The sequence below is a fragment of the Mesoplodon mirus genome, assembly GCF_964341445.2.
Source record: "Mesoplodon mirus genome assembly, chromosome: 11".
Taxonomy (NCBI): Eukaryota; Metazoa; Chordata; class Mammalia; order Artiodactyla; family Ziphiidae; genus Mesoplodon; species Mesoplodon mirus.
The window spans coordinates 100507892-100534638 of NC_138987.1; the positions used below are offsets into that span (position 1 = coordinate 100507892).

Sequence of the window (26747 nt, forward strand, 5' to 3'; positions counted from 1 at the left end):
GTGATCACCTCAGGTCCCTTCCAGTTCTGTATACCTTATTTTTGGTTAAATTAAAAAAAAAGACTAAATATTATAGTATCAAGCATTATTTGAATAAATTTTTGTTCCATTGTTCATGGAACTTTTTTACTAGCATTATAAGTAACCAAGTTGACTTAGAAATCTAACCCTATTTAATTGTATTTTTTCCTGCCTATTCAAGAGTTGCTTTTTAAAAACGCAAAATAGTAAGTCAAGCCGTGGAAAAGCTGGAATAAAAAGCTTGAGGAGTTAAGTCAGTTGGAATTTTTGGAACCCTTGGTCACTGAGGATACTGCAGACATTTACTTGTTCTTTGTTTTTCCTCACAGCTGTGAAAACTGAGCTCTGTATTATCTACAGTCCGTTATTCTGTACTTCAGTTATTATATTTCTTATCTGGGAAACTCTGTCTTGGTTTCACTAACCTCCATTCCCATCTTCTGGCTTCCAATGAAGAATAAAAAGGGCTATGTCCTTTTTTAATTTTCTAAAGTTTTTCTCATGTTTTGGGTGCTGAGATAATTGTGTGGGGAGTTTACCTTGATTATACAATGATTTATATGATTGTATAAGCAATAGTGGTGACTCTGTTGAAATACACCTTGAAGTATTGTACTTTCCCTTAAGTTTGCTTTGGGTGTAAATTTAACTAATTTTTTTTTTTTTTTTTTTTTTTGCGGTACGCGGGCCTCTCACTTTTGTGGCCTCTCCCGTTGCGGAGCACAGGCTTCGGACGCACAGGCTCAGCAGCCATGGTTCACGGGCCCAGCTGCTCCGCAGCATGTGGGATCTTCCCGGACTGGGGCACGAACCCGTGTCCCCTGCATCGGCAGGCAGACTCTCAACCGCTGCGCCACCAGGGAAGCCCTAACTAATTTTTTTAAAGGATATGTCAGCATATCCTAACGATTGCATAGCGATTGCACATTTATTAAGGAAACATGTTTGGTTATCCATCAAGAGATCATCAAACTTCCTAATGCAAACTGCCCCCTGCCAGTCCAGATTCCTGGTTTCCATCCTAGATCTACCACGCACCCCCTGTTTACCAAGAGTAGTCAGTGAACTGCCCCCTCCTAAACTCACAAGGCCTCCTATGGGTTTCGTACTATCTTAGAAATGGGATACAAAGAAGAGTGTTTAACAGCTCAGGGTTACTTTTTTAGGTTTGAAGATCACAGACCTCTAGTCAGTTGAACCATAAACTCTAGTTCTCAGTTTCTTTTCAATTTATTTTAACGATTATTCACGTATTTAACAGCCATTAGTTAGGTGTCTTCTGTGTGCCAGGTTGAGGATATAGCAGTGAACAAGACATATGCTTCAGTGTTCTTTCACCTTCTTGTAGGGAAGGTAAACATAGAAGTCGTAAATATAATAAAGCACGTGGATTTTATAGACATAATGAAGTACAGGGTTTTGATCTCATTGAGAGAGTCAGAGACAGTATTCCTGAGAAAGTTGGTTTAAATTGAGAGCTTTATTGGCCTCTGTCAGGGATGCTAAGGCAGATCTGTATGAAGGAATGAGCCAGTAACCCCAGTCATCTGGAGCTCTTTACCAGAAATATTTCTAGGGTTCTTTTTTCTTTTTTTTGGCTGTGTTGGGTCTTCGTTGGTGCACATGGGCTTTCTCTAGTTGCAGCGAGCGGGGGTTACTCTTTGTTGTGCTGTGCGGGCTTCTCATTGTGGTGGCTTCTCTTATTGCAGAGCATGGGCTTTAGTAGTTGCAGTGTGCAAGCTCTAGGGAGTGTGGGCTTCAGTAGTTGTGTTGCGTAGGCTCAGGAGCCGTGGCACATGGGCTTAGTTGCTCCACGGCATGTGGGATCTTCCCAGACCAGGGATCAAATCCGTGTCCCCTGCATTGGCAGGCGGATACTTAACCACAGCGTCACCAGGGAAGTCCTAGGATTCTTGAAGAAAGTCATGCCAATATTGTTGCCCCTTAAGTATTTCCATCATACTCAACCTCTGTCTTATTAATATACTATAATGATAATTATATTGATACTAACTGTTGTCCCCCCACCATGAGAACTGAGCCTCTCAAGGACAGGGTTTTTTCTCTCTGTAGACCAGTTCACTACTACATGTCTGGCCTTGCAGTGGTACAACTGCCATGTAAATAGCAGATGATAGCAGTGTAAATATTAACACATATACATCCTATGTCTCAGACATTGCATTAAACACCTTGCATATATTATGTAATTTAATTCTTCCAACATCCCTCATTGGGGGTGGTTTACTAGTACTGTTGTCTACACTTTTAAATAAAAAGTCTGAAGCCCAGGATGGCTAGCCCATGATTACATATCTAGAAAATAACAGAGTTATTCTGTTATTCTGATCCCAGCTCCCCTGCTCATGTCAAAATTCTGTACTGAATTCATAAATTTCTAGTACAGTGTCAGTCCGTGACCTGAGAGTATTTAAACCTGTCTGTGTAAGGATAGGATAGGTAAATGTGTAATGTACCGGTTTAATAACTATATTCTATGGTGCACTGATAAAGAACCGTTGTGTGTCATTGTTCTGCACATGCATTTCATTCAGGTCTCAGAGAGGCCTTTCCTGCCCATCCATCTAAAACAGTCTTACATGTGCACACACTTTACTTCTATCCCCTATGGTTTTATTTTTCTTCATGGCTTTTATCACAGCCTAACAGTGTTTATCTAAAGCCCCAATTAGAATATAAATTCTGTGGTTGGGGGTTTTATTTGAGTTGTTCTTGGCTGTTTTCCTAGTGCTTAGAGCCTGGCAGGTAATAGGCACTCAGTCAGTGTTTGCGAGATGAATACACGAATACAGAACTATATGGAGTGAAACACAGTGTTGCCTGTGGAGGAAATGGGCTCTGGAGTTGGGTCTGCTTGAGTTCAGATCCCAGCAGTGTCATTTCCTAGCTGATACCTTGGGCAAGTTAATTAACTTCTCTGAGCCTAAGCTGGTAATGAGGATTACATGAGAAAAGTGCCTAAATCAGTTAGCAGTCAGTACTTATTAGGTGTGGCCATTATTACCATTAACATCATTATGACATGCTTAGTAGTGAAGTAAGTTGTCTCTTGTTCTATTCTTTTACCTAGCAACATTCAGCAAATAGCAGTGTTTAAAATGTGTTTAATGAACTTAAAATAAAGCCAAGTTTTTTTTTGTTTTTTTTGCGGTACGCGGGCCTCTCATTGTTGTGGCCTCTTCCTTTGCGGAGCACAGGCTCTGGATGCGCAGGCTCAGCGGCCATGGCTCACGGGCCCAGCCGCTCCGCGGCATGTGGGATCTTCCCGGACCGGGGCACGAACCCACGTCCCCTGCATCCGCAGGCGGACTCTCAACCACTGCACCACCAGGGAAGCCCAAGCCAAGTTTTAAATGAGTGAAAATGAGCTCACATTTATTTATCATCTTGCTTCTTGCCAATCACCTTGCAAAGTGCTTTACATATACTATCTTATTTTAATCTTTTATATTTTGATAAGTAGATAATACCTTCATTTTACAGGTGAGAAGATAGATTCAGAGGTTAAGCATTTTGCCCAAGGACATGAAGGAGAAATACTAATAGTAGGGTCAGAAATCAAGCATCTCTAACATAACACTAATACAAACCTTAAAACGTTTTCCTTTTCCCGTTTCTGTTTTGTAAACTTTTTCCCCTAGATTTCAAGGGAAAAAAATTTAGGGTACGTGGGTAGCATAAGTCTCAGATTGGTGTCACAGGTTTGAGCCCCTGTTTAACAGGGTTCATGATCCCTGTTCAAAAGAGAAAAACTTATCTTGAAGTTTTCTGCCATTGGCAATGAAAAGATCAAAATAAGAGTAGTAATGTACTTAGCACAATTTTTGTCTGCTATTAAAAGAATAGAAACTACGGTAAGCAGTGACATCAGTTTTTTATATGGAGGATAGTTCATTTGAGATTGGAGCAGTACACAAGCTTTCATGTATCCAGAGAGTAATGAGCCTTGGGGAGTCATGAGGTCAACTAATTTCCTTGGATAGAGCTAGTTGGATTTGGTAGGGAGTTTGAAGAGGCTTGTTTTCCAATGGGATCATAAGGTATGTTCAAATTCCTGTAAACTAATGGTTCATACCAGTAAGAATCTGGCTGGATCCAGCCTCATAACAACCAAGTTAGAAATAATGGGGATTTTTAATTACTTTGTTTGTGTAATTTGACTTTGTCACTGATTCCATTAGCCTTTGGACTGCAAGGTTTGAACATTCTGTCTGGGAAAAACAGAATTAAAGCAGTTGGGGTGAAATTCCTTTTGGCTTTTATATAACAGATTGCATTTCACCCTACTTTTTTACAGAAACAAGTGAAGCTGATTCCTGATTATAGATAGGGTTTGAAAAGTTAGGAAAAACTTTGTATTTTTTTCTTTAGCAGTTGGATTTTGTGTGTGTGTGTGATATCCCAGAGGTCTAAATCCACTGGAATTAGCTGAAATGATTCCTTTATAAATTTTATTCCTATTTCCATCCAATAAATTTAAATTATACACATAAGAGGAAACTTGGTGTATCATAGGGTGTATCTTAGGAACATTTTGCATGATTTTCAAAGTCATTCTATTACTGTCCTGTGATTTGATTAATATTAAAGGGTCTTAATCAGACCATTAATCTTAAACCAAACAGTTGGGTATCATTCCCAACATTTTCGGTGCTAAAAAACAATTGTGAAATCCCTATTTCAGAATTTCACAGAAAAGCTAGTTTTACTTATCCCAACTGAATGTTGATCTATAATTCACACAGCATTAGACTACAGAATAAAAACTGATAGGATATAGAGAGATGGTTTCTACTGTGCTTAAGTAAATTATAATAGTATTGAGTTTCTTGGTATCTTGTAAATAATTTATATGCCAGAAGATTCATACAAATACTTTGTAGTTGCCACCTTCTCTGTATGTGTGATTTGAGGTATACCTTGAAAGAAGGGTAGGACTCAGTTGACTGAAAAAGGGGGCAGTAGAAAGAATATTCTTGTGAAAATGTGCATTAAGTATTCAGTGAAAAAGGAACTAATTTGGCTGGACTTATTTGGGGGGGATAGGAGTACAGAGGTAGGTAGAAGTTGACTTGTGAGGGCTTTTCACCCCAGATTAAGGAAATTAAATTAAAAGCACTATAATGTGGGCTAGAAGTAACACTGAACTAGACATTGTTGAATCTGGATTCTAGTTTTTGCTTTACCATTGACTATGCCCTTACCCACTAGAATATAAGCTCTATTTGTTGTATTCTAGGTGCTGAAGGTAATGCAGTATATCTAGTAGGTGTCTTATACGTACTAGACTAGACTGGACATGACACCTCGTAGATGCCAGTGAATTAATGAATTAATTCCATCTTTGACATGGCATTAATCTCTTTGATTTACAGTTTTCTCATTTGAACAAGTTGGGACTCTAACTCAGATTCTTTCTAGATCTGTGATCCTGTGGTCATCTTGTAGGTGTGGAGAACTGTTAACCATATTTGAGTAACGTGTTGTGAGTTAAATGATGTCAGATGATTGGAAATGGTTAATTAAATGTCAGATGATTAGATGAAGCCAGATGATTGAGCTGGCCACAGTGTAAAATACAAATTGGAGAGAATAGAAACAGTGAGACCCATCTTAAATTGGTCTAAGTTTAAAGAGGTGAGGTGTTGATAATCTGGATTTTGGTGGTCACAGTTGTTATGCAGAAGAAGCAATGATTTTGAGAAGTAACAAGCCAGTAAAAATCTCATTTTGTCCAACCAGAGATCTTTGGCTTTTGGAGGGGCAGTGGGAGTACTAGCAGCAGAACTATATACAAGCTGTTTTAAACATTTCTCATTGTTTAAAGAGCTCCTAGAGAATAATAGTACTTAAATATTGTGGGAGAAGAAGCATCCAAGAAGACTAAGGTTTCTATTTCTGGAAATAATGATACCACTGAAAGAAATGGAGGAAATCCAGAGAAAGACACTGACTTGAAGAGAAGGAAGAAGTAGAGTTTAGACATATGAACTGTTTACATTGGAAACGTTTATTTTGATATATAAAAAAAGCCTCATCTTCATAGAGCTAGATATTTGTGCCTACATTATACCATTGTCCAAAAAAAGCTACCTCATTTTTGGTTTTGTTTGTTGCACAGTAAAGTTTAAAAACCTACTCATGTGTTTATGTCTGATGAACCTCTGAAGCAGGGAGCATGGTGCCCGTTTTCTGGCTCTTCCGTTTTCATTTAGCTTAGCATAGTCCTAAGCAGCTTTGGTCAGACACTTAAGTCAGAGGCATTGGTGGACCACACTGCTGTATTTATGAGCAATAGCTGGCATCCTACACTGCCTACTTAGTGTACTTTGTAGTGACAGATTGTGTTGAGCAAGAGATCTGTGGCAACTACTTTGAGATAGCTTGTTAGAAATAATAGTCATTTCTAGCCTTTAGAGTAGAAATAATCCTACCAAATAACTTCTAAGCCCTTATCCTCCTGTTACTGAGTAATTAAAGCCTAAGTACCCACTGTCTTGATGGGGATTCAGGCTTACCAAATTACAAGGGATAGCACTTTGTTATGTTATCCATTATAATATTGCAATGAACAGTGCTTTTTCTACCATCTTTGTTAATGGCATGAAGAAAAACCTTTCCTTAATCACTAAAATCAAAGTAGTAGCCATTTGGCTCCATGAGATCTTCCTGGCAAATAGAAATGTCTTTAGGTAGATCTTCATATTAAGGCTTTTAATAATAGGAGGGAACGGAGAAGGATAAATTCTTACCACTTCTGGGTGATAAGAAGCTGTTCACAGCTATTTATTTATTTTTTAATGTACCATGAGACAGTGGTAAGGCAGTTTACCTTAATGTCACCACTTTTTACATTAGGTTAACAAGAACTGTTATGCTCACTTTTCCAGTGAGTTTACGGAATGTGGCCCAGGTCACACAGACGTGGTGCATGAGAGGTTGGACTAGGCGCTCACTCCCAGCGCTAGGATTTCCTTGTCCAGTGTTCTTTTGGCTGTATATTCTTAGTTTACATTTTGGTCATTGAATTCGTTCCCCATTTTCTTTTAAAGCATAGTTTCAACATGATTAAGGGGAAGGGAGTGTTTAGATAAACAGATTGCTGGTGTAGGTTTTGCTGTCAAGGAGGCAGAACCTGTGGACATAATGGGTGGAGCTTTGAGCAAGTGAAAAAATCTTATTTTGCTTGTTTAGGGATCTGCTGCTGTTGGAGGAGAAGCAGGAGGAGGAGTAGCAGACTAAGTTTCCCTGCTGTTTGGCATGTAGTTTTGTTTAAAGGGCCGATCTAGAATAAGTACATTGTTGGCTCAGAGCAAACTTATGTCTGAGAGTTGGGGAAGCATGGCTAGTGTTAAACAAGAAACTAAACTTCAGCCTGATTTTGATGTCTGCCTTGCTTATGCTGTGGGCTAAGTTACTCTGTTAATTTACATCTTATATATTTCCCCCTTCATTTTCCTCTAACTGTAACAAGTCTATTTTGCCTTTTCTGATGGATTTTACAAAGAGAGATTTTTGCTCAGTGTTTGTCATCGTAAATTCTCATTGCTGCTGCTGTCCTCAAAAGGATTGTGTAAATGAGGTGGGTAAGAATTTCCAGTGTATACAAAAGGTATGTTGTAGCCATTTGATGATATGTGTGGAAAGTTTCAGTTAAAGTATTGAGAGTGTTTAGTTCAGAATGCTTTTAAAAATAATTTAGTTTTGTAGTTTAGTTAACTTACACAACATTTTGTATGAGGAGGACGGAGACTTTTCTCAATTCTGAATGGTTAGGAAAAGTTTTGCTCTTATGAAAAGGAAAATGTTACCCTAACACATTTGAAACGTAAGTTTTTAAGAAGCAAGTGCTGACACTTTTTAAGAGCTAGAAGATTGAACCAGAGAATACTATATTATGACTCACTTATATTTTTATTATGACTCACTTTTATTATTCCAGCAGATTAGTTGCAAACTATAGGTATATAGAATTGACAGAAAAACTTAGTCTGTAAGATGCATGTATGTGTTTGGGATTTTTCTTAGTTTAAATAAAGCAACATATTTTATAAACATTTTTATCAACTCTTTTTTTTTTTAATATCCACTCTCGGTGTGCCCTTGGAGAGTCACAATTGTTGTTATTGTTTTCTTTTTGTACTCCATTTAAAACTGCACAAGAGTCACCTTTGTTTTTTTGTTTAAGAGAATATATAATTTTATATAATCACAAAAGTGCCTTAAATGAATGTACGTTAGCCGTTCAAGAAGTACTTTTGTTTAATGCAGAGAAACATGTTACTGTCCCATGTCAAAAAACATAATATGGCACTGCTGCCTAGAGAGAGATCCTGTGAATTACAACAGTAAGGAAGAATATTTCTAGAGCTGGCAGGTTGCTAGCTCTGGAAGGATGGAGTGACAGGGTGCGTGTCTTTGACTAACTTAATTTTTCTTATATGTAAAACATTAGCCCAATTTATCTGCCTTAGCACTTTTCTGTTTTGTATTTTTGAACCTCATTCAGAATAGGTGAGCAAAACTTGGCTTCTGCTGGTCAGAACAGGACTAGAATAGGACTCTGGGGCTAAATCAGACAGTATAGAAAAGAGGTGACATTTGAAGGATTTTCAGACTCATTGATTATCTTTGTTGAAATACATAAATTAAAAGGAAAAAAGATGAAATATTATCATTAAAATATTTTCTTATTATTTTGTTCTGTCTGGTGCTTAAATCGTGTTTTAGAATAATCTTAAACCAACTTTTTAATTTTAAAAATTATCAATTATAAAAAAATAGAGTTCTCTTATCTCTTTTTTAATTTTTTAATTTAATTTAATTTATTTTTTTATACAGCCGGTTCTTATTAGTTATCCATTTTATACGTATTAGAGTTCTCTTATCTCTTAAGAACAAGAAGCCTCTAAGTGTGATGAGTGCTGTGTATTGAAACCTGTGCTTATTTTAAGTAGCTTTCCATCATGTGTCCCAGATGCATTTTCTGTAGGTCACTTTCAGGGTCATTGACGTTTCATGCTCATTGTTACTTTTTTTTTTTTTTTTGGTCATTTTTAGGATATAATCCCTATATATTCTTGCTTCTTTGCAAATGATTCAGAATACTTCTGTTACATACTTTGATAATTCTGGTTTCTTGATGGTTGCTGAGATTTCTTCTTGTCTTTTTCATTATCTCAGTGGGTAATGTTTTAATACCAGCTGCTGGACTGTCTCCGTTTTATTGGCTGTCTTGGCACCTGCAACATTTTTTAAGGCAGCAGTGGCATCTGAATATGTTGTGTAGCATTGGTATGGAATTTTCTGTACCTAAGACTTGGCTATACGTTGAGAAAGCAGCTTAACCTAGTAGAGTCAATGTGTTATATGATGCGTAGTCGCTGGTTTTGTCATTACAACCTTATATCTCATTTGTTCAACTAGCATTTCTACTTGTAAATAGGATTTCCTGTTTGGAAAGTCATGTCTGCATAGGTAGGATTAACAAGAGGGTTATTTTTAAGGATAACCAAGGATGAAAGCAGGTTCACTGTGGATCTTGGTGATTATTTTTCGAAGAGAATTCTTTGCTTCCTTTTAACTGTAAGCTTTATTATCTTTGGTGATGGCCTTTGAAGTCAGAGGTGTGTCTTAGGTCAGCAAACTTAATAATCCAAAGAGATTTCAACCTAGATAATCACATATGATTCTAGTTCCCATGAATATTGTTGGACAGGTATTATCCCCATTTGCTAGACAGGGACTCTGAAGCTCAGAGCTGCTTCTGCTTGTCCAGTTCACAGTGATTTCAAGTCTTCTATTACATCCTTTGATCTTTCCAATATGCCTATGCTAAATTGAAACGAAGAGTCTTTTAATATAGTCAGCATAGGTGTGATTTATTAACTCAGTATGTAGAGTTTTATTGCCAGAAGGCTAAACTACATTCCTCTAAAGTGTATGTGTTTATGGAAGTAGGAACATTTTTTCTAATCATAGTCTATACCCTCTTTTAACTACTTCCCTGTAACATATGGAATGTCTTTACATGCAAAGGCCAACTGTGTATTAATGTCCAATTTTAGCAAAGAACAGTCCTCCAGATAATTTTCTGCCAATAGTGAATGTTCTAAGAACTTAATATATGGTATTCTAATTGTTTTTCCCATTATATTTATAAATAGCATCTTAAAAGTTTGCTTTTATACACTTTTACATGTTTATTGTAGAAAAACAAATATAAAACAAAATCTCCAGTGTTTCTACTACCAGAGAACTTTTAGTGAGCATCATCCTTTTTTTCCTTAAAACAGTTCCTGTTTTCTTTAGCTTTAATTTGAAATACCATACCAGCTTGCTCAGTTAAAGCATTCTTTTGCTTCAGCAGCATTATTTTTTGTTTTCATTAGAATGATTATGTGAAGACAAAGACTAGTTGGAAAACTTAGCTGGTCTTGAAAAATAAAAAGATTGAGGAAAATACAAATACTTATCTTTGTAGTCATTACTTAGAAACAAACATTTTAAATACATGGATTTTTAACTTTAGGGTCAGCCTTATTAGACAGTTTCGTGTTGTGGAAAGTTAGCCCTAGAGGGAGAATCCTCCAAATCAGGACTTTTTTAAAAAAAATTGATTGATTAATTGATTATTTATTTATTTATTTTTGGCTGTGTTGGGTCTTCACTGCTGTGTGCGGGCTTTCTCTAGTTGCAGCGAGCGGGGGCTACTCTTCGTTGCAGTGCGTGGGCTTCTCATTGTGGTGGCTTCTCTTGTTGCAGAGCACGGGCTCTAGGCGCGCGGACTCAGTAGTTGTGGCTCGCGGGCTCTAGAGCGCAGGCTCAGTAGTTGTGGCACATGGGCTTAGTTGCTCCGCAGCATGCGGGATCTTCCTGGACCAGGGCTCAAACCTGTGCCCGCTGCATTGGCAGGCCAATTCTTAACCACTGTGCCACCAGGGAAGTCCCTTCCCCTTTTTAAATTAATTAATTAATTAATTAATTAGTTTATCTTTAGGACTTTTGAATAATGTAGTGAGTAATTGATGAGAATTATCCCACCACAACTCTAGTATTTAAAGACTTCAGAGGTAACCATTTGATATATTTCATTTCAATCTGTGAGAGATTACACACATCTCTGTGATTTATCAAATTATATCACTAATTCTAATATATATCATCACTGAGACAGTAGCTGATTATAATTTATAATATATTCTAACTTCTCTAGTCCTGTCTCCTGTTTCCTACTCCCTGTGTGTTATGTGGTTATAGACTTACAGTGCCACTTGGACAGTATATCGGTGTTGCTACTTCAAATCAATCCATGTGGTTACTTAGATGAGATGAGGCAAGAATAGATAATATGTTTTTCTCCACACCACCTCTCAGACAGGAGTAGTTTGTTATTCTTCTTTCTTATATATATTTTCCATACACTGCTGAAATTTTATTTGCAAAGAATTTACACTTTGTGAAGATTCTAAAATACTACTGTGATGCTGTTTAGTATTATATATAATAGTGATATTGAATTTTCTTCAGAAATTAATTGGAGAGCTTGTCTTTCATGTGGGTCTGATGTATCACTTGTCATTTTATGTTTCATATGTACAAGACAATTTGCTCTTCAGTTATCATGCCAAACCAGTCCAAATTCTTAACTTCTGGTTGAGGTTGTTAAGGTATACTATAATAGTAGAATACTTGCCAAACTAAGCATGCAAATTCATGCCCATAAATGTTATGTTGATTAATGTGTTAGGGAACGAGGTTGAACAGAAGATCTTCTAACCAATTAGAACATTTGGCCTTCTTTTTAGCCAGTAACTTCCATTACCTGAAACACAGCAAAAGATGTTAACAACAGCCTAAATTTTTTGCTAGCCATATGAAGCTATGGAAGTAAGTGACTCCACTATCTTAACTACTGTTATCTCGTAGGGGCTAAATTGCCACTTCCAAGCTCTGACCCTGCATGGACTAGATCTTGCAGGCAAATCAGAAAAAAGCCAGGATGGTAAGAAGGAATCTAGTAGAACCTTAAGAGACAAGTAAAAATAAAGTTCAAAGTCCCTGTCTTCCTTAATGTGTTTCTGTCGCTATTTTTATGATTTTCAGGGGGTGAAGCCAGCCAGTTTTGACAAAGTAGCAATTCCTGAAGTGAAGGAAATTATTGAAGGATGCATACGGCAAAACAAAGATGAAAGGTAAGTTGCCTCTTTTGACCTGGGTATTGCTTAAACAAAAACTTCAAGTGTAATAGGCTCTCAATAGAACACTCAGTCTAAGGTGTATTTAATACTTCACTTGTGATTAGTTTCTCTGTTTATGTCTTGTAACATCTTTAGAAGTAGAGTTCTGTCCATTGAAGGTAGTATTCAGATTTGGTATACTGAAATGTTGTAAGAATGTGGTTTGGTAGAGTTTAATTAAACCAAAACCACCTTAAACATAGCTGCTGCATTCAGTAAGAACTACTTACAACATCAACATGATTTGTAAAACTCAGTAGGGTTCTGTCCTTAACGCAGCAGATCTGTTCCTTAGTCCTTTACCCATTGAATTCTAAAAAATGAAATAAAATATTGGCTCTTTAAAATCAACTCAGCTATGCAGGTCTTGATTTGCTGTTACTATGCCAGAACTGAAGAAGAGCAAAATGTCAAAATTCCTTTGAGTAAAAAGAGATGACTTCACCCAGAGCTTGGGAGGAGATCTGGCTTAGTCACTTATGCTTACAGAGGACTTTTCTCACAGGAGGGGCAAGTATCTGATCTGCCATATAGCTGATTCATCACCCGTTAGGCATGGCAAAGGTCCAGTGTCTGTTTTTGAAAAATAATCTACTTTCACCATCCCCCCTCACCCTCCAGAGAAGAAAAAGTAGACCAGGTAGTGCAGATAGAAATTGTAAATTGAGTATAATCTACCTCCTGAAGAATGCAAGTGATCAGGTACATCAACCAAATTAAAGAATTCCATATCTTCACTTCTCCAGTCTCATATTCTTTTCATAACTTTGTTATTTGGAAGAACTTAACATCATGATCTTTAAGGCTTTTTAGTAGAAATTTAGTTGGGTTTCTATTTTCATATACACTGCTTGAAAAGGAGAGTCTTTAATCTCTTTAAGAACTTTTAAAAAAAACTGTAAATAAAGGAATATTTGTCTCCAGTCTTAGAGTGTGTTACTCTTGTTTCTTTTCTGGATGGAACAGTTTACTGGATTACTGGTATTTTGAGACCATTTATCTAGAGAAAATTGTTCCACAGTCAGACTTCTGCTTGCCTAATACACAAGGTGTTGAACAAAGAATTGAGAGGATTTATTGGAGTAAATAAAGGTTGCTGTAGTAGAAGGTAATGTACTAGAAATAAAAAGATTTTCAAGTTTTGATTCCACCATTTATGACTTTTATAACTGTGAGCAAGATTGTCAGTCTCTCTGAGGATCCATTTCCTAATAATCAGGAAATGATATTTCATTGGATGTTGGTCAAGGATCAGATGAGATCATGCATACGAGATTTTTTGTTAACTATAAGCACTATGTAAATGATTATGTGGTATTTTGAAGCTATGATATTCTATGTATTACTCGCTATTATTAGTACACTATTAACTAAGATGAGATTAGATCATTAGATTTTAAAGGTATCACTTTGAGCTCTTATTCATAAATGAGATGGTTCTGATGTTCTGTAACTTGAATAAAACTATAATCACTGTTCAAATGGAGCAATGTAGAATGAGTTACAGAATTTCCCTTTTTCTTCTTTTTGCAGTCTGTTTTCATTATTCCAATAACAATAATCAGCCATACTTGAAAAGTATCTTTTATTTTATTTTTTTATTTTTTATTTTTTTTGCGGTATGCGGGCCTCTCACTGTTGTGGCCTCTCCCGTTGCAGAGCAAAGGCTCCGGACGCACAGGCTCAGCGGCCATGGCTCACGGGCCCAGCCGCTCCACGGCATGTGGGATCCTCCCAGACTGGGGCACGAACCCGTGTCCCCTGTATCGGCGGCGGACTCTCAACCACTGCGCCGCCAGGGAAGCCCGAAAAGTATCTTTTAAATCTAATGGCATTTTGTTTTTTGTTTCTTTCCCCTCTCTTTTGAAGATACTCTATCAAAGACCTTTTGAACCATGCCTTCTTCCAGGAGGAGACGGGGGTACGGGTAGAATTAGCAGAAGAAGATGATGGCGAAAAGATAGCCATTAAATTATGGCTACGTATTGAAGATACTAAGAAATTAAAGGGGAAATACAAAGACAATGAAGCTATTGAGTTTTCCTTTGACTTGGAGAGAGATGTGCCAGAAGAGGTTGCTCAAGAAATGGTAAATTAACACTAATCAGCCATTTAAAAATTGATGTAGACTTATATACATGGATACTGTTGAGCAGAAAAGCAGTTTATGAAGCAGTGTGTATGGCATATTCCACTGATATAAAATTGTGTTGATTAATGGCCCTAAAAGTTATTTTTATTTTAGGAGAATTGTATAGACATAGATATGTGTATTTTAGGAGATGTGTATAGACATAGATACGTATAAGGATGGATGGACAGACAGACAGGCAAGCGGGCAGACAGACATACAGAAAGAGAGAGAGAACGAACCAGAAAGCATTCTGAAGTAATTTTGAAAGTCTGTAAGGTTGACTGACTCCTAATTAGTATAACCTATTTAGTTAGAATGACAAGGTATGTTTTCTAAATACTGATACAGTAGCCTTTGATCAGTTATCTGGACAAACCCTATAAATAGATCACACATTGTTTTTACTTCAAAGGGAGTTTTCAAGATCAATTATTAGTAGGCAGCCCTTGGTGAATCATTTTTGAAGTATGTCTAAAAGATCACTATTCAAAAAGGAAACTCTTAAAAAAAAAAAAAAAAAGGAAACTCTTCACCCATCTTAGGCTTGCCATGGTGCCTAAATAACCATTTACTGTGCAAAGATACTCACAGACTGTCTCTGCTAGAATGTGTTAGAATCATTCAGTACTACTTACCTCTGAGAAGGGGTCAGGTATGAAAGAGGTACTTATTTTTAATTGTCAGGTTTTTATACTGTTTGAGGTTTTTATTTTTAACCTTCATATATTTACCTCAGTTGTTTTATCTGGTCAAGTGGTTGTCTAGTGAAAGGATGTAAAAGCAACACAGGTTAATAATAATATTGATGGTTACATGTGAGTGGGAAATAGAGTGAATATAATAGAATGAGCCTTTTGGTTTAAAAACTTTGATGTTGGGACTTCCCTGGTGGTGCAGTGGTTAAGAATCTGCCCTCCAATGCAGGGGACTTGGGTTCGATCCCTGGTCAGGGAACTAGATCCCACATGCATGCCGCAACTAAAGAGCGCCCATGCTGCAACTAAGACCTGGTGCAACCAAGATAAATTAAATAAATAAAAATTTAAAATAAAAATAAATAAATAAAAACTTTGATGTTTAGGTTCCCCATTGTTTTGTTGTTATAGTTAGTGAAGGTACATGTACCCCATGAGTTTCTACAAAGATAATAGCACCCACCCCATGAGTATCTCAGAATATGGTGGCGAAGTGCATAATGCAGACCAGTAGTTCCACAGTTTGGTTAAGACCAGTCCTTAGAGAGTTCTTTCTTCCCCTTCTTCTCTACTTTTCTCCCCAAAAGTACCTTTTTTTGCGTTTGGTTTGTTTTCTTTTGATATCCTGTTGCTTCCTAATGTACCCTTTTATCCTCCAGGTAGACTCTGGGTATGTCTGTGAAGGTGATCACAAGACCATGGCAAAAGCCATCAAAGATAGAGTGTCATTAATTAAGAGAAAGCGAGAACAGCGTCAGTTGGTGCGGGAGGAGCAAGAAAAAAGAAAGCAGGAAGAGAGCAGCCTCAAACAGCAGGGGGAGCAGCAGTCCAGTGCTTCGCAGGCGGGAGCCCCGCAGCCCCCTTCGACGTGCACTGGCGGACCCGCTGCCTCGACCACTTCAGCTTCTGTTTCCACACAAGTGGAGCCGGAGGAGCCCGAGGCAGATCAGCACCAGCAGCTGCAGCACCAGCCACCTGGTGTGTCTGTGTTGTGTGAGTCCTGGGGGAAGCGGGCAGGGTTGCTGAAGATACTCCTAGTCGACTTTTTGTCTTCTCAGTCATCATTTCACACTGACCTCTTGGTTTTGAAGTAGAAATCTAATGTGTAAATAAGAAGTTTGAAATGGTTGCCATCTACCTTTCTTACGTCCGTAGCTAATAGAGTATGGATGGGACAGTGAGGAAACGGGATTAGGATAGAAAACAATTCTACAGGTTCCAACATCTTGAAGGTTCTAATTTGTAGATCTCTACTTTTCATAATTCCTTAAAATATAATTAGTAGTGAAAAATGACAAGTTTGTCTTAGCTGCTTATTTTTGAACCCACTAATCCGGTTCAACTCTTTTAGCAAAGCTGAATAACGTATAAACTAGAAACTAATGAGACTGCTAGTTAGTATTTTGAACTACCTTCTCAATACTAAGAACCCACTGGTCTCCACAGTTAAGACTTTGGAAGCTGTGTCAAACTTCAGGCTGACTAGTAACATTCTGTTTTATTCCCCTTGTTCTTCAGGTAGGAAAATACTGCGATAGCCAGGGAATTTTTTTTTTTAAGACAGAACTTTTTTCTGTATGGATCCCTCATTTAAACATGGAAATCTACTTAGTAAAATTAGTATTTATTTTTTATTTAGTTCAGGTCTGTGCAAAGAAAAAAACCAATTAACCCTAAAATCAGGGGTTTATGATGGGAAAATGGGAACCTTCTTTTCATGATTTGTCTCTTTGTCTTGTTTTTTGGCAATTTATTTCTCCTTCAGCTGACGGGACGGTTGACAGTGGTCAGGGATCTTCTGTCTTCACAGAGTCTCGAGTGAGCAGCCAACAGACAGTTTCGTATGGTTCCCAGCATGAGCAGGCACATTCCACTGGCACCCTCCCAGGGCACACAGCGTCTGTTGTCCAAGCACAGGCTCAGCCCCATGGGGTATATCCACCCTCAAGTATGGTGAGTAGCCGTGCAAGAGAGTGTAAGCCTATAATGTGTTCAGTTCAGACTCTTCTGCCAAATTAGTAACAGCATGAGTCCAGAGTAAAAAATACAAATGGCACATTTCCAAAGGAGGCAGGTTTATCATAGAGTATAATCGGAGTCATTCAGGCAGGGGAGGATACCTACATTAATGTGTGAAGACACTGTTTACAAGATTTAAACCGATCTGCGTTTGATTAAAGATAATGCTCTCTTTAGCCCTTCAGTGTTGAAACTGTTCCAAGCAGTGTAAGACGGGCACACAAGTGGTTTGGGGGAGGGGGCAAGGAGAGTTTTTCAGAAGTTACTTAAAAGAATTACTGAGTGTTTTTTGTAAGGTGTCTTAATGTATAAAACACAGGTAAGACTTCAGGCCATGATAGAATGCTGCATGTGAGTACTCTATAGTGAAGGAATGACCATTTAATTTAGCGCTTGTGTTCAATCATCAGTTGCTATGCGTGTTCTTGCCTTAAAGTCTGTGTTGGACGCGAGTTCCTTCCCCAGTATATGTTCATTTGCTTTTTCCCTTTATTTTGGTATCTGTTTTATGACTGATTTATTTTCAGCATCAGCTTATAGAAATTATATCCTGAAATATTTTATACATTTATATCTATGCATATATACACATACATACACACATATATACACACATTATTACCAATGTTTTACATTAGCCACTCTTGCTTCTCATATAGAGAATGTTCAAATAGATCATTAGATAATACCCCATTTCTTATGTTGACCCTCCGTGAAGTCTTCAGAGGTCAATAAGATGCATTTTCTGCCTCAGGAAGGAGCTGAGAATTACTCGTCACTGTAGGGCCCTTGTTTAGTGAGATCTTTAGGCAGATAGATTGTCCCTCTTTCTCAGAAAGCTTTTAATCTGAATTCGTGGAACTCTTGCTCTTCATTAAATGAAACTCTATCTTTTTCTGGTAAGAAAATACTTCGGCTTGTTGTGGTCTCTTATCCTACAGCTTAGAATAAAAGATGTTTGGCTAGGTCTCAAGAATGGATGGCCACAGTAACAGAAAGAAAACTTCCAATGTACTAATGTTCTAACAACCTACTTCTCTAACCTTTAAAATAAGTAGGTAGGGTAGAAGAGCTTTATACAGACTGTACAGGTGTATTTCTGTGATCTAACAAATATTATTTGTCAGCATTTCTTGTCACTTTCTACTCTTGTTGATTTCTTCTGGATCATCATAACTATAGATATTTTAAAAACTATTTTTAATCTCTTGGCTTCCCTCATCACAGGGTTTATGAACTTTGGGTCTCTGTTTTAGAAAAGGAAATGGACTGATCATTTATGAAGATGTTAAATATTTGCGCCACAAATACAGCTACATTTGATGCTCTAAAAGCAGACTTTAATGAAATATGACAGACTTCTTGCCTTTTTATGACAATATTCTGTGGAAGTATTATGAAGAATTATTAAATATTGAGGATTTTTCAAAACTTTTATAATTATTCCTTTCTAATTCCAGAAAGAATTTACTGTGGCTTACAACAGTATGTATCAATTATAAGTGGAATTAAAAATAAAAGAGAAGCAAGAGTGGGAAAAAAAATGTAATCAATCACACAGTTCACAATATCTAAAAGGAAATAACAGACTTGCTCAGGACAGCCTTGCAGCGTTAGATTTACTGCTTTGTAGCTATATTAAAACCTTTATGTTAAGGTGCTTCAAACTTTCTAACTTTGTAAACCAAAGTTGAACCTCTGATGTGGCTGAAAAAAAATGTAATGTTATTCTTTAGAGATTCACATTTCAGATATTTTTCCATTGACTACTTTAATGAAAATACAGAATGTTTCCTGTATCTATTACGAATTATGTCTAGAAAGCTAATGCTCCTCCTAGTAGGGGATGACTTTGTAACTTTATAGATAAAGATAGGCACCTGTAGTAAGTACAATACTGTGGGCCAACAACTTTTTTATCTAATGCCTTCTAAAATAGAACTGAGAAATCTTTCATGGCTGAGGTTTCCAGAGCTCCTGCAGAGCGACCCAGGTTTAAAATCTTCTACGTTTTATAATGTACGTGGAACTAATAGAATTCACTCTTGTTCACTCTTGATAAGTTTGCAGACACTGCAGGCCACCGTTCATCGTCTGCCCCGCCTTCTGCTGCCTCAGTCAGGCGGTCAGTCTGACTCGTACACTCCTAACAGTGAATGTTACTGCAGAGTGTTTAGGAAGATACTTGGTCATTGTGGTGGCTGTTCATACGTGACCAACAGTGCAGAGAGAATAGTTACGATCTGCCAAGGGTGCTTTGCGGGATTCCGTCTCCTCAAAACATGGCTTTGTGCCGTTGAGGAGGGTGGAGCATTTCTTTACGTCAAGTATATGCCCTGTTACCATTGTACCTTTGGTTATCCTGTTTTCAGAGTGCCATGTTTTTCATGTGTGTGTTTGTTTTCTGTCTAGCCTCGTCGTGGCCGTAGCTTGTCAGTTTGTGTCCCCCATCTTTCTGCTGTTCCCTCTCTGTCCCGCATCTCTCCCAGTGCTCCTTCCACCCCACCACCAGTGCCGTCTGCACCTCCTTCTCCTTCCCTCCTTCGGACTGCCCCTGAGGACACCTTTGCCGAAAAGCTTGCTAAAGCATTGGAGAGTGTCCTGCCTATGCACTCTGCCTTTCAGCGCAAGCACCGACGCTCCAGCCTGCCTTCCCTCTTTGTCAGTACTGTATGTAACATAAACTTCCTGACAAAACTTATTACCAGTGAATACATCCAGGCATCAAGAATTTTAATACGAATTAAGTAAAGAACAGGGCTAGACTTAGTAATATATTATGCTTTTACGTTACCAGTTTTTCCTATGGTTCCGTAACTTTTTGTTATGTAAGGCTTTAAGGGGGTCATGAGAGAGAATGCTTCTAACACCCTTGGCATCTATCAGCGGGGAGCCATAAAATTGAGCTTTTGTTATATTCTCCTATCCCCCACCAATGTATTCAGATCCTTGCATTTTCATATCTTAGCAAAAAATGTGTGTATTATTTAATTTTAAACTCATTGGCTTAATCAAAAGCAAATTTTCTCTTTATCAAACATTACCCAAACATGTTTTCTCCTCACTTCATTGCAAAGAGACACTAATGACACTGGATGAGTCCATTTTTTTTCCAACAGTGAGTGAAGAATAATTGAAGAGGGAAAGTTGCTTTTAATTTGTTAGCTGTTTAAAATGAGGTGTCAGCAAACTAAAAGGCCCCACATAATGTTCCCTCTTGGAAATTTTTTTTCTTTGAATAAGGTGGGATCTTGACTCTAATGGAATACATTAGATACACATATAGTACATGTGATTTTCTTTGGCCCCATTAATGTCTATGGAAGGTCTATCTTTCAGAGTTGTTTTAAATACTGTGGTACTTTGCTGCTGCTTTCCCAGATAGAGAATTTAGTTAACATTCTGATCTAGCAACCCTCAAATCTTGAGGTTTTTACCTAGGAGAGTGATTAACTGTATAGTGTTTTATGGCTTTGGGATACTCTTTGAATAAACAACAGTAAAATGGAGCATTCTGAGTCAAAACAGAAACCTCCTTTTAGCTGTTGTGAAGAAGTAACAGTGGAGCCATTTTGCCTATTTGATAGGGGTCTTCCCTATTGAAAGAATGAAACTGATCTACCCTTTTAAAAAAAGAGTCCGTGAAAGTGAATTATTACAGTGTGTACTGTTTGCATTTGACAGGGTACGATTCTAACTTTAGAGTTTTTAATCTAGAACTGCCTCTGTGACAGAAAGTGCTATTAAATCAAGTTGGCTCTTATTTAAATTATCCTTTTCACCTGATTTGAACACCAAATTAGTCAACACAGCTAGAATCAGAAAAGTGGACATTCAATGATTTGGCATCTGTAACATGTTTCATGTAGTAAAATTAACTGCATTTGGTTTGGGGCAGACAGGGGAAAGACATGACAGTCACTGGCCAAGTTGTGTATATTTTACTATCCACCAAAAATCTCTTCTGATGTCTAGTCAGAAGACATACTGTTAGTTGATCAGAAATGAACCCTTGGAGCCTCTAACACACCAGCAGACAATAAGGCTTCAGAGTAGGAAGACTTGGTACAGTTATGAGTGAACATACAAATTGTAGGTAAAAGCAGAATAATCACTTAGAAGGTTAAATTCTTCCATTTCCTTTGAGAGGGGAAAGTTGTGGAAAAGCAGCTCTTATCTAATGCAAAGAGTCCCACAGAATAATTTTATTGACCCTGGATGTATTTAATGGATTTTTACTATGCACATAATTTCCAAAAGCATTGTTATTTCTTTATTAATTATAAATTTGGTGTAACCGTTTCATAGCATTACACAGTTACCCAATTGTGCATGTCAATGTAATTTCACATATGAATGTATGAATTACTTGTCTTATTCATGTTGATACAGCCTCAGTCCATGGCGCATCCGTGTGGGGGGACCCCAACATACCCAGAATCACAGATATTTTTCCCAACTATTCATGAACGTCCAGTTTCTTTTTCACCACCTCCCACCTGTCCACCGAAGGTGGCCATTTCCCAGCGGCGTAAGAGCACCTCCTTCTTGGAAGCCCAAACTCACCACTTCCAACCCCTGCTGAGGACTGTTGGCCAAAATCTTCTTCCACCTGGTGGCAGCCCAACTAACTGGACACCAGAGGCTGTAGTTATGTTGGGTACTGCAGCCAGTAGAGTCACTGGAGAGCCATGTGAGATACAGGTCCAACCTATGTTTGAACCAACTCAAGTTTACAGTGACTATAGACCTGGACTAGTACTTCCGGAAGAAGCTCACTACTTTATTCCTCAGGAAGCAGTGTATCTAGCTGGGGTACAATACCAGGCCCAGGTGGCAGAACAGTTTGAGGGTATTCCATACAACTCACCAGTCCTGTCAAGTCCTGTGAGACAGACATCTGAACAGAAGCCAGGGCAAGGGGGCCCTACCTCAAGTTCTGTCTTTGAATTTCCATCCGGACAGGCTTTCGTGGTAGGACACCTCCAGAATTTAAGATTAGATTCTGGACTGAGCCCAGGATCTCCTCTCTCTAGCATTTCTGCACCTATCAGTACAGATGCTACAGGCTTGAAATTTCACCCTGTCTTTGTTCCTCATTCTGCACCTGCTGTGTTAACTCCTAACAATGAGAGCAGAAGCAATTGTGTATTTGAGTTTCACGCTCGTACTCCACGCTCCTCTTCAGGAGAAGGAGGAGGAGGAGTTTTGCCTCAGCGCATTTACCGAAATCGACAGGTTGCTGTGGACTTGAATCAGGAAGAACCACCTCCTCAATCCACAGGATTACACGGCCGCCTGCAGCCTGTGACTGAAGAACAGCATGATTTCCAGGCCCCAGAACTGACCGTCTCTGTGGTAGAGCCCACCGGACAGAGCTGGCCCATAGGAAGCCCAGAATATTCCAGTGATTCCTCACAAATCACTTCTTCAGACCCCAGTGATTTTCAGTCACCTCCCCCTACAGGGGGAGCAGCTGCACCTTTTGGCTCTGACGTCTCATTACCCTTTATCCATCTGCCTCAGACAGTGTTACAAGAATCCCCACTTTTCTTCTGTTTCCCCCAAGGAGCCGCATCTCCGCAGGTTTTATCTGCCTCATTTTCTTCAGGAGGATCTGCACTCCATCCACAGGTTATAGGAAAACTTCCACGGTTCTTTTACACTACCCTACTGTGCACCGTTACGTTTAAGTTTTCTATCCCTCCTTTCCATTCATGAGGGATATTGTTTAATTTTATTATGGAGTTTCTCCATTGGGGGGGTGATTTTAAACTACTTGTATTTAAGAGCAAAATATGAGACAGAAGCGGCCTGATTTACCTATAACGTGTACACCCTTGGAAAAGAGCACAAAAACTAGACTTTTAGTTACTCATCAAAATCAGTTACTTCCGTCCATATGTAGAGTGGACAGAGTTTTCAACTAGTAGTGAACACATAAATGTCTGTGAAGTTGACTGAGCATTGATTATTTACAAATATTAATGTGAAGTATTTCTTTCTCCCTAGAAACAAACATGGCTAGTTTTTAAAAACATAGAGAAGATAACATTTCTTTTCCTGTAAAATGCAAAGAATGAAAAATAGGGAATCTTTTTTTTTTTTTTTAAAGTAGTGTTAGGAATATACAGAGTTTTCATTAGTATGGAAGGATCTTAAAAGACAGAGAGGAAACATCTTAGGAATTTGTCTTAACAAGTGAGGATGCCTTTTAAAAATGTCATTAATCAGGGCTTCCCTGGTGGCTCAGTGGTTGAGAGTCCGCCTGCCGATGCAGGGGACACGGGTTCGTGCCCCGGTCCGGGAAGATCCCACATGCCGCGGAGCGGCTGGGCCCGTGAGCCATGGCCGCTGAGCCTGCGCGTCCGGAGCCTGTGCTCCGCAACGGGAGAGGCCACGACAGTGAGAGGCCCGCATACCGCAAAAAAAAAAAAAAAAAAAAAAAAGGCATTAGTCAAACAGGTCACTGTGTGTTATATGTTCAAATAAAATGTTAATCCACAAAATTGACTGATTCTAATTTTTAGCAACTAAGTTAGAATCTAGTGTGGGTGGCGGGGGTTTTTTTGTTTTGTTTTTGGGATTTGTGGTACATGTTTGCAGGGTAAAGACCATTAGATACCTCAGTTCTTAGATTTTTCCTCAACAAATTTACATTTTGTTGTTTATGAATATGAGTATATGCACCCTCTTGCAAATAAAGACAAAGTGATGGATGTAACAGCATTCAAGAAGTGGAGTCAGTAATGACTATTTCATATATAATTCCTTTGATACATTTTGTCAAATGTGTAAGTCTTATAAAATTTATGTGGGAGACTATGCAGTTAAATAGGAAACTTTGCAATTATATATTCAAGATATCATTTGGATGCTTTAAATATCCCGCTCTTCTATAAAGAACTATATGTTCTTCTTTGTACTTTCTTCCTATGTTCTTCCCCCTTCAGGGGCATAAATTAACACCCCCAAAATACATAAAGTATCAGTTACTTAGAGCAGTACTAAGCAAAAAGATCCAGAAACTTGAAAATCTGTACTGTGTGTACATGCGGTATGGTACACTCACATTAACACACTGGTTGCCAGCCCATACTGTGAACGTGTATGCACTGCCAGCCTTGCTCCTTTTAAACTTTCCAAAATGAAATTTCAAACATCAGGTAGTTTACAGAAAAGGTGCAGAAAGAATGTATACTCACAGTGGTTAAGATGCAGTAGAATGTGATGTTCTATCCAAGTAAGCTTCAGAGAAGCCCCTCTAAACTGAAATGAAACAGCAAAGGTGGGCCTTTTCGTTTTCTTAGCTCACCTATTATCAAGTCCTGCATTCAGTTCTCACCTTCTAATTTATTTTAACTTAAGATCTCTTCTAGGTGAGGGTTTCTCAAATTCCAATCGTATGGACATTTTAGGTGAGATGGCTCTTTGCTGTGAGGGCTGCCCTGTGCATTTGTAGAGTGTTCAGCAGCATCCCTGGCCTCCCCCCACCAAGTACCAGAAGCAGTTGTGACAACCAAAACTAGCCCCAGACACTGCCAGACATCTTTGGGAAGGGGCATGGGGTTCCCAGAAGTGCCCCTGGTTGAGAGCCATTGCTCTAGGTACTTGGCAGGTAATGATGATAACAATTTTTTTTACATTTTTGACAAAAGTCACTATAGCACTACAAGAAATAGCAAAAGGAACCAAATAGCATTATTAAATACCCTTTTTTCTGTAATTGTTTGGATCGTTTTTTCACACTGATAGTCTTATTATTTTGCCTGATTACTTTCAATAATAATTTTATTTTGAATCTTACTATTTTACAAAAATAGTACAAAAAATATAGCCTGAGCAGCAGGGTAGGTTAGGTTTTAACCATCAGTGGTTTTTGCATGGAATCAGAGTATGTTCTGTAATATGATCCTTCTCTAACCTTCTCTTTAAAAACATGCCCCAGCGGTCTCTCCCTACATACTTAATCAAGCGAATGTTTCATCTTGCTCAGGCAGACTCTCAGGAGCTCACATATTTATTGCAAAATGCTGACCTCTGTATAAACATACCTTTGGGCTTCTCTAATTTTTTGTATTCACTTCTCTCCTTCAGGCACAGGGGCAGAGCCAGGGTCAGCAATCTTCAAGTAGTTTAACAGGGGTTTCATCCTCCCAACCCATACAACATTCTCAGCAGGTGAGAGCAACTCATTGCTACATTTTATGGATTAGCAATAGCCAAAACACTGTTTTACGTCTTTCATGAATTGGATTCCTGATGTAAATGGCTTGCTAAGTTTTTGAAAGGAAAATCCAGAAGCATAACATTTCCTGTCTTCAGTAACATTTTAGAAAATCTTTTGTTTAATGTATTTTTGAATGGTCTATTAGATTAGACATATATTGAAATTCAAAAGAATTATTTTTACTGACATACTTTATGTGCCTTCTTAAACAGATGATTCTACACTATTTTAACAATACGGTTGACCCTTGAACAGCACAGGGGGTTAGGGGCACAGGCCTTCTGCACAGTCAAAAATCTGTGCATAACTTTATAGTGGGTCCTCCCTCTCTGAAGTTACACATCGACAGATTAAGCCAATCTTGGATCGCATAGTACTGAAGTATGTACTTATTGAAAAAAATTAACATATAAGTGAACCCACGCTGTTCAAACCCGTGTTGTTTGAGGATCAACTGTACAAAGAATGTCAATTTTGTGTCTCTCTATTTCACGATTTGTCCTCTTGTGAGCATTTTACCCTTGCTTTCATTGTGCTTGACCCCAGTAATGCTCCACTCCTTTTTAATTATTTCTAATCTGTGGGGTGGGGCATCAGGTTTTATGCTAAAATGAATGAAAGCCTAAGAACAACTACTTGAGGAACTTTGAAAAAATGTTTTAAACTTCTGATTTGGGGAATTTGTTCCCAAAGGTTCAGAGAACTCAAGGGATTAGTATAATGCTGATGTATTCAACAGCAAAACTGGTAATTGTAAAATTAAATATCTGTAGTGCATCACTGATATTAACAGTAATTATTTACATGGAAATAATGCTTTGGGGGCACAATCGAATATTATCTGTTTCAGATAAAATTTATAGCCACTACATGTGTCATAAAAACTTCCCAGTCAGGCTTCCCTGGTGGCGCAGTGGTCGAGAGTCCGCCTGCCGATGCAGGGGACACGGCTTCGTGCCCCGGTCCGGGAGGATCCCACATGCCGCGGAGCGGCTGGGCCCGTGAGCCGTGGCCGCTGAGCCTGCGCGTCCGGAGCCTGTGCTCCGCAGCGGGAGAGGCCACAGCAGTGAGGGGCCCGCGTACCAGAAGGAAAAAAAAAAAAAAAAAAAACTTCCCAGTGAATTATTTTGTTGATAGTTCCCTATGCAGGTGTTTTCAAACCACCAAATTCTAAATTGGCTTGTTTCTATCAATTTTTGAAACTAAGTTTTCAATTCTCCTTACAAATGGCCTGCTTACAGTCCAGCATGTGATCATGTGGTCATTTGATGCTGGTTTAAGATTAGATGTTCCTTGTACAAGATTAGCTTGGTTATACAGGCAAACCTCGTTTTACTGTGCTTCGCTTTCTTGTGCTTCGTAGGTACTACTTTTTTTTTTTTTTTTTT

General features: G+C 38.4%; 1 protein-coding gene across 20 annotated transcripts in view; it reads left to right on the forward strand.

The window, feature by feature from the left end:
• Positions 1–26747, forward strand: part of WNK1 (WNK lysine deficient protein kinase 1) — a 135790-nt gene that overhangs the window by 74972 nt on the left and 34071 nt on the right. For 12 of the 20 annotated variants that reach the window (XM_082637093.1, XM_082637108.1, XM_082637104.1 and 9 more), the window contains exons 5-10: positions 12148–12236; positions 14151–14370; positions 15770–16103; positions 16876–17063; positions 21522–22763; positions 25227–25310. In XM_082637093.1, coding sequence (XP_082493219.1) covers positions 12148–12236; positions 14151–14370; positions 15770–16103; positions 16876–17063; positions 21522–22763; positions 25227–25310 — 2157 coding nt within the window. The remainder of the gene's footprint in view (positions 1–12147; positions 12237–14150; positions 14371–15769; positions 16104–16875; positions 17064–21521; positions 22764–25226; positions 25311–26747) is intronic. The other 8 variants (XM_082637098.1, XM_082637099.1, XM_082637100.1 and 5 more) reach the window with 3 other exon arrangements.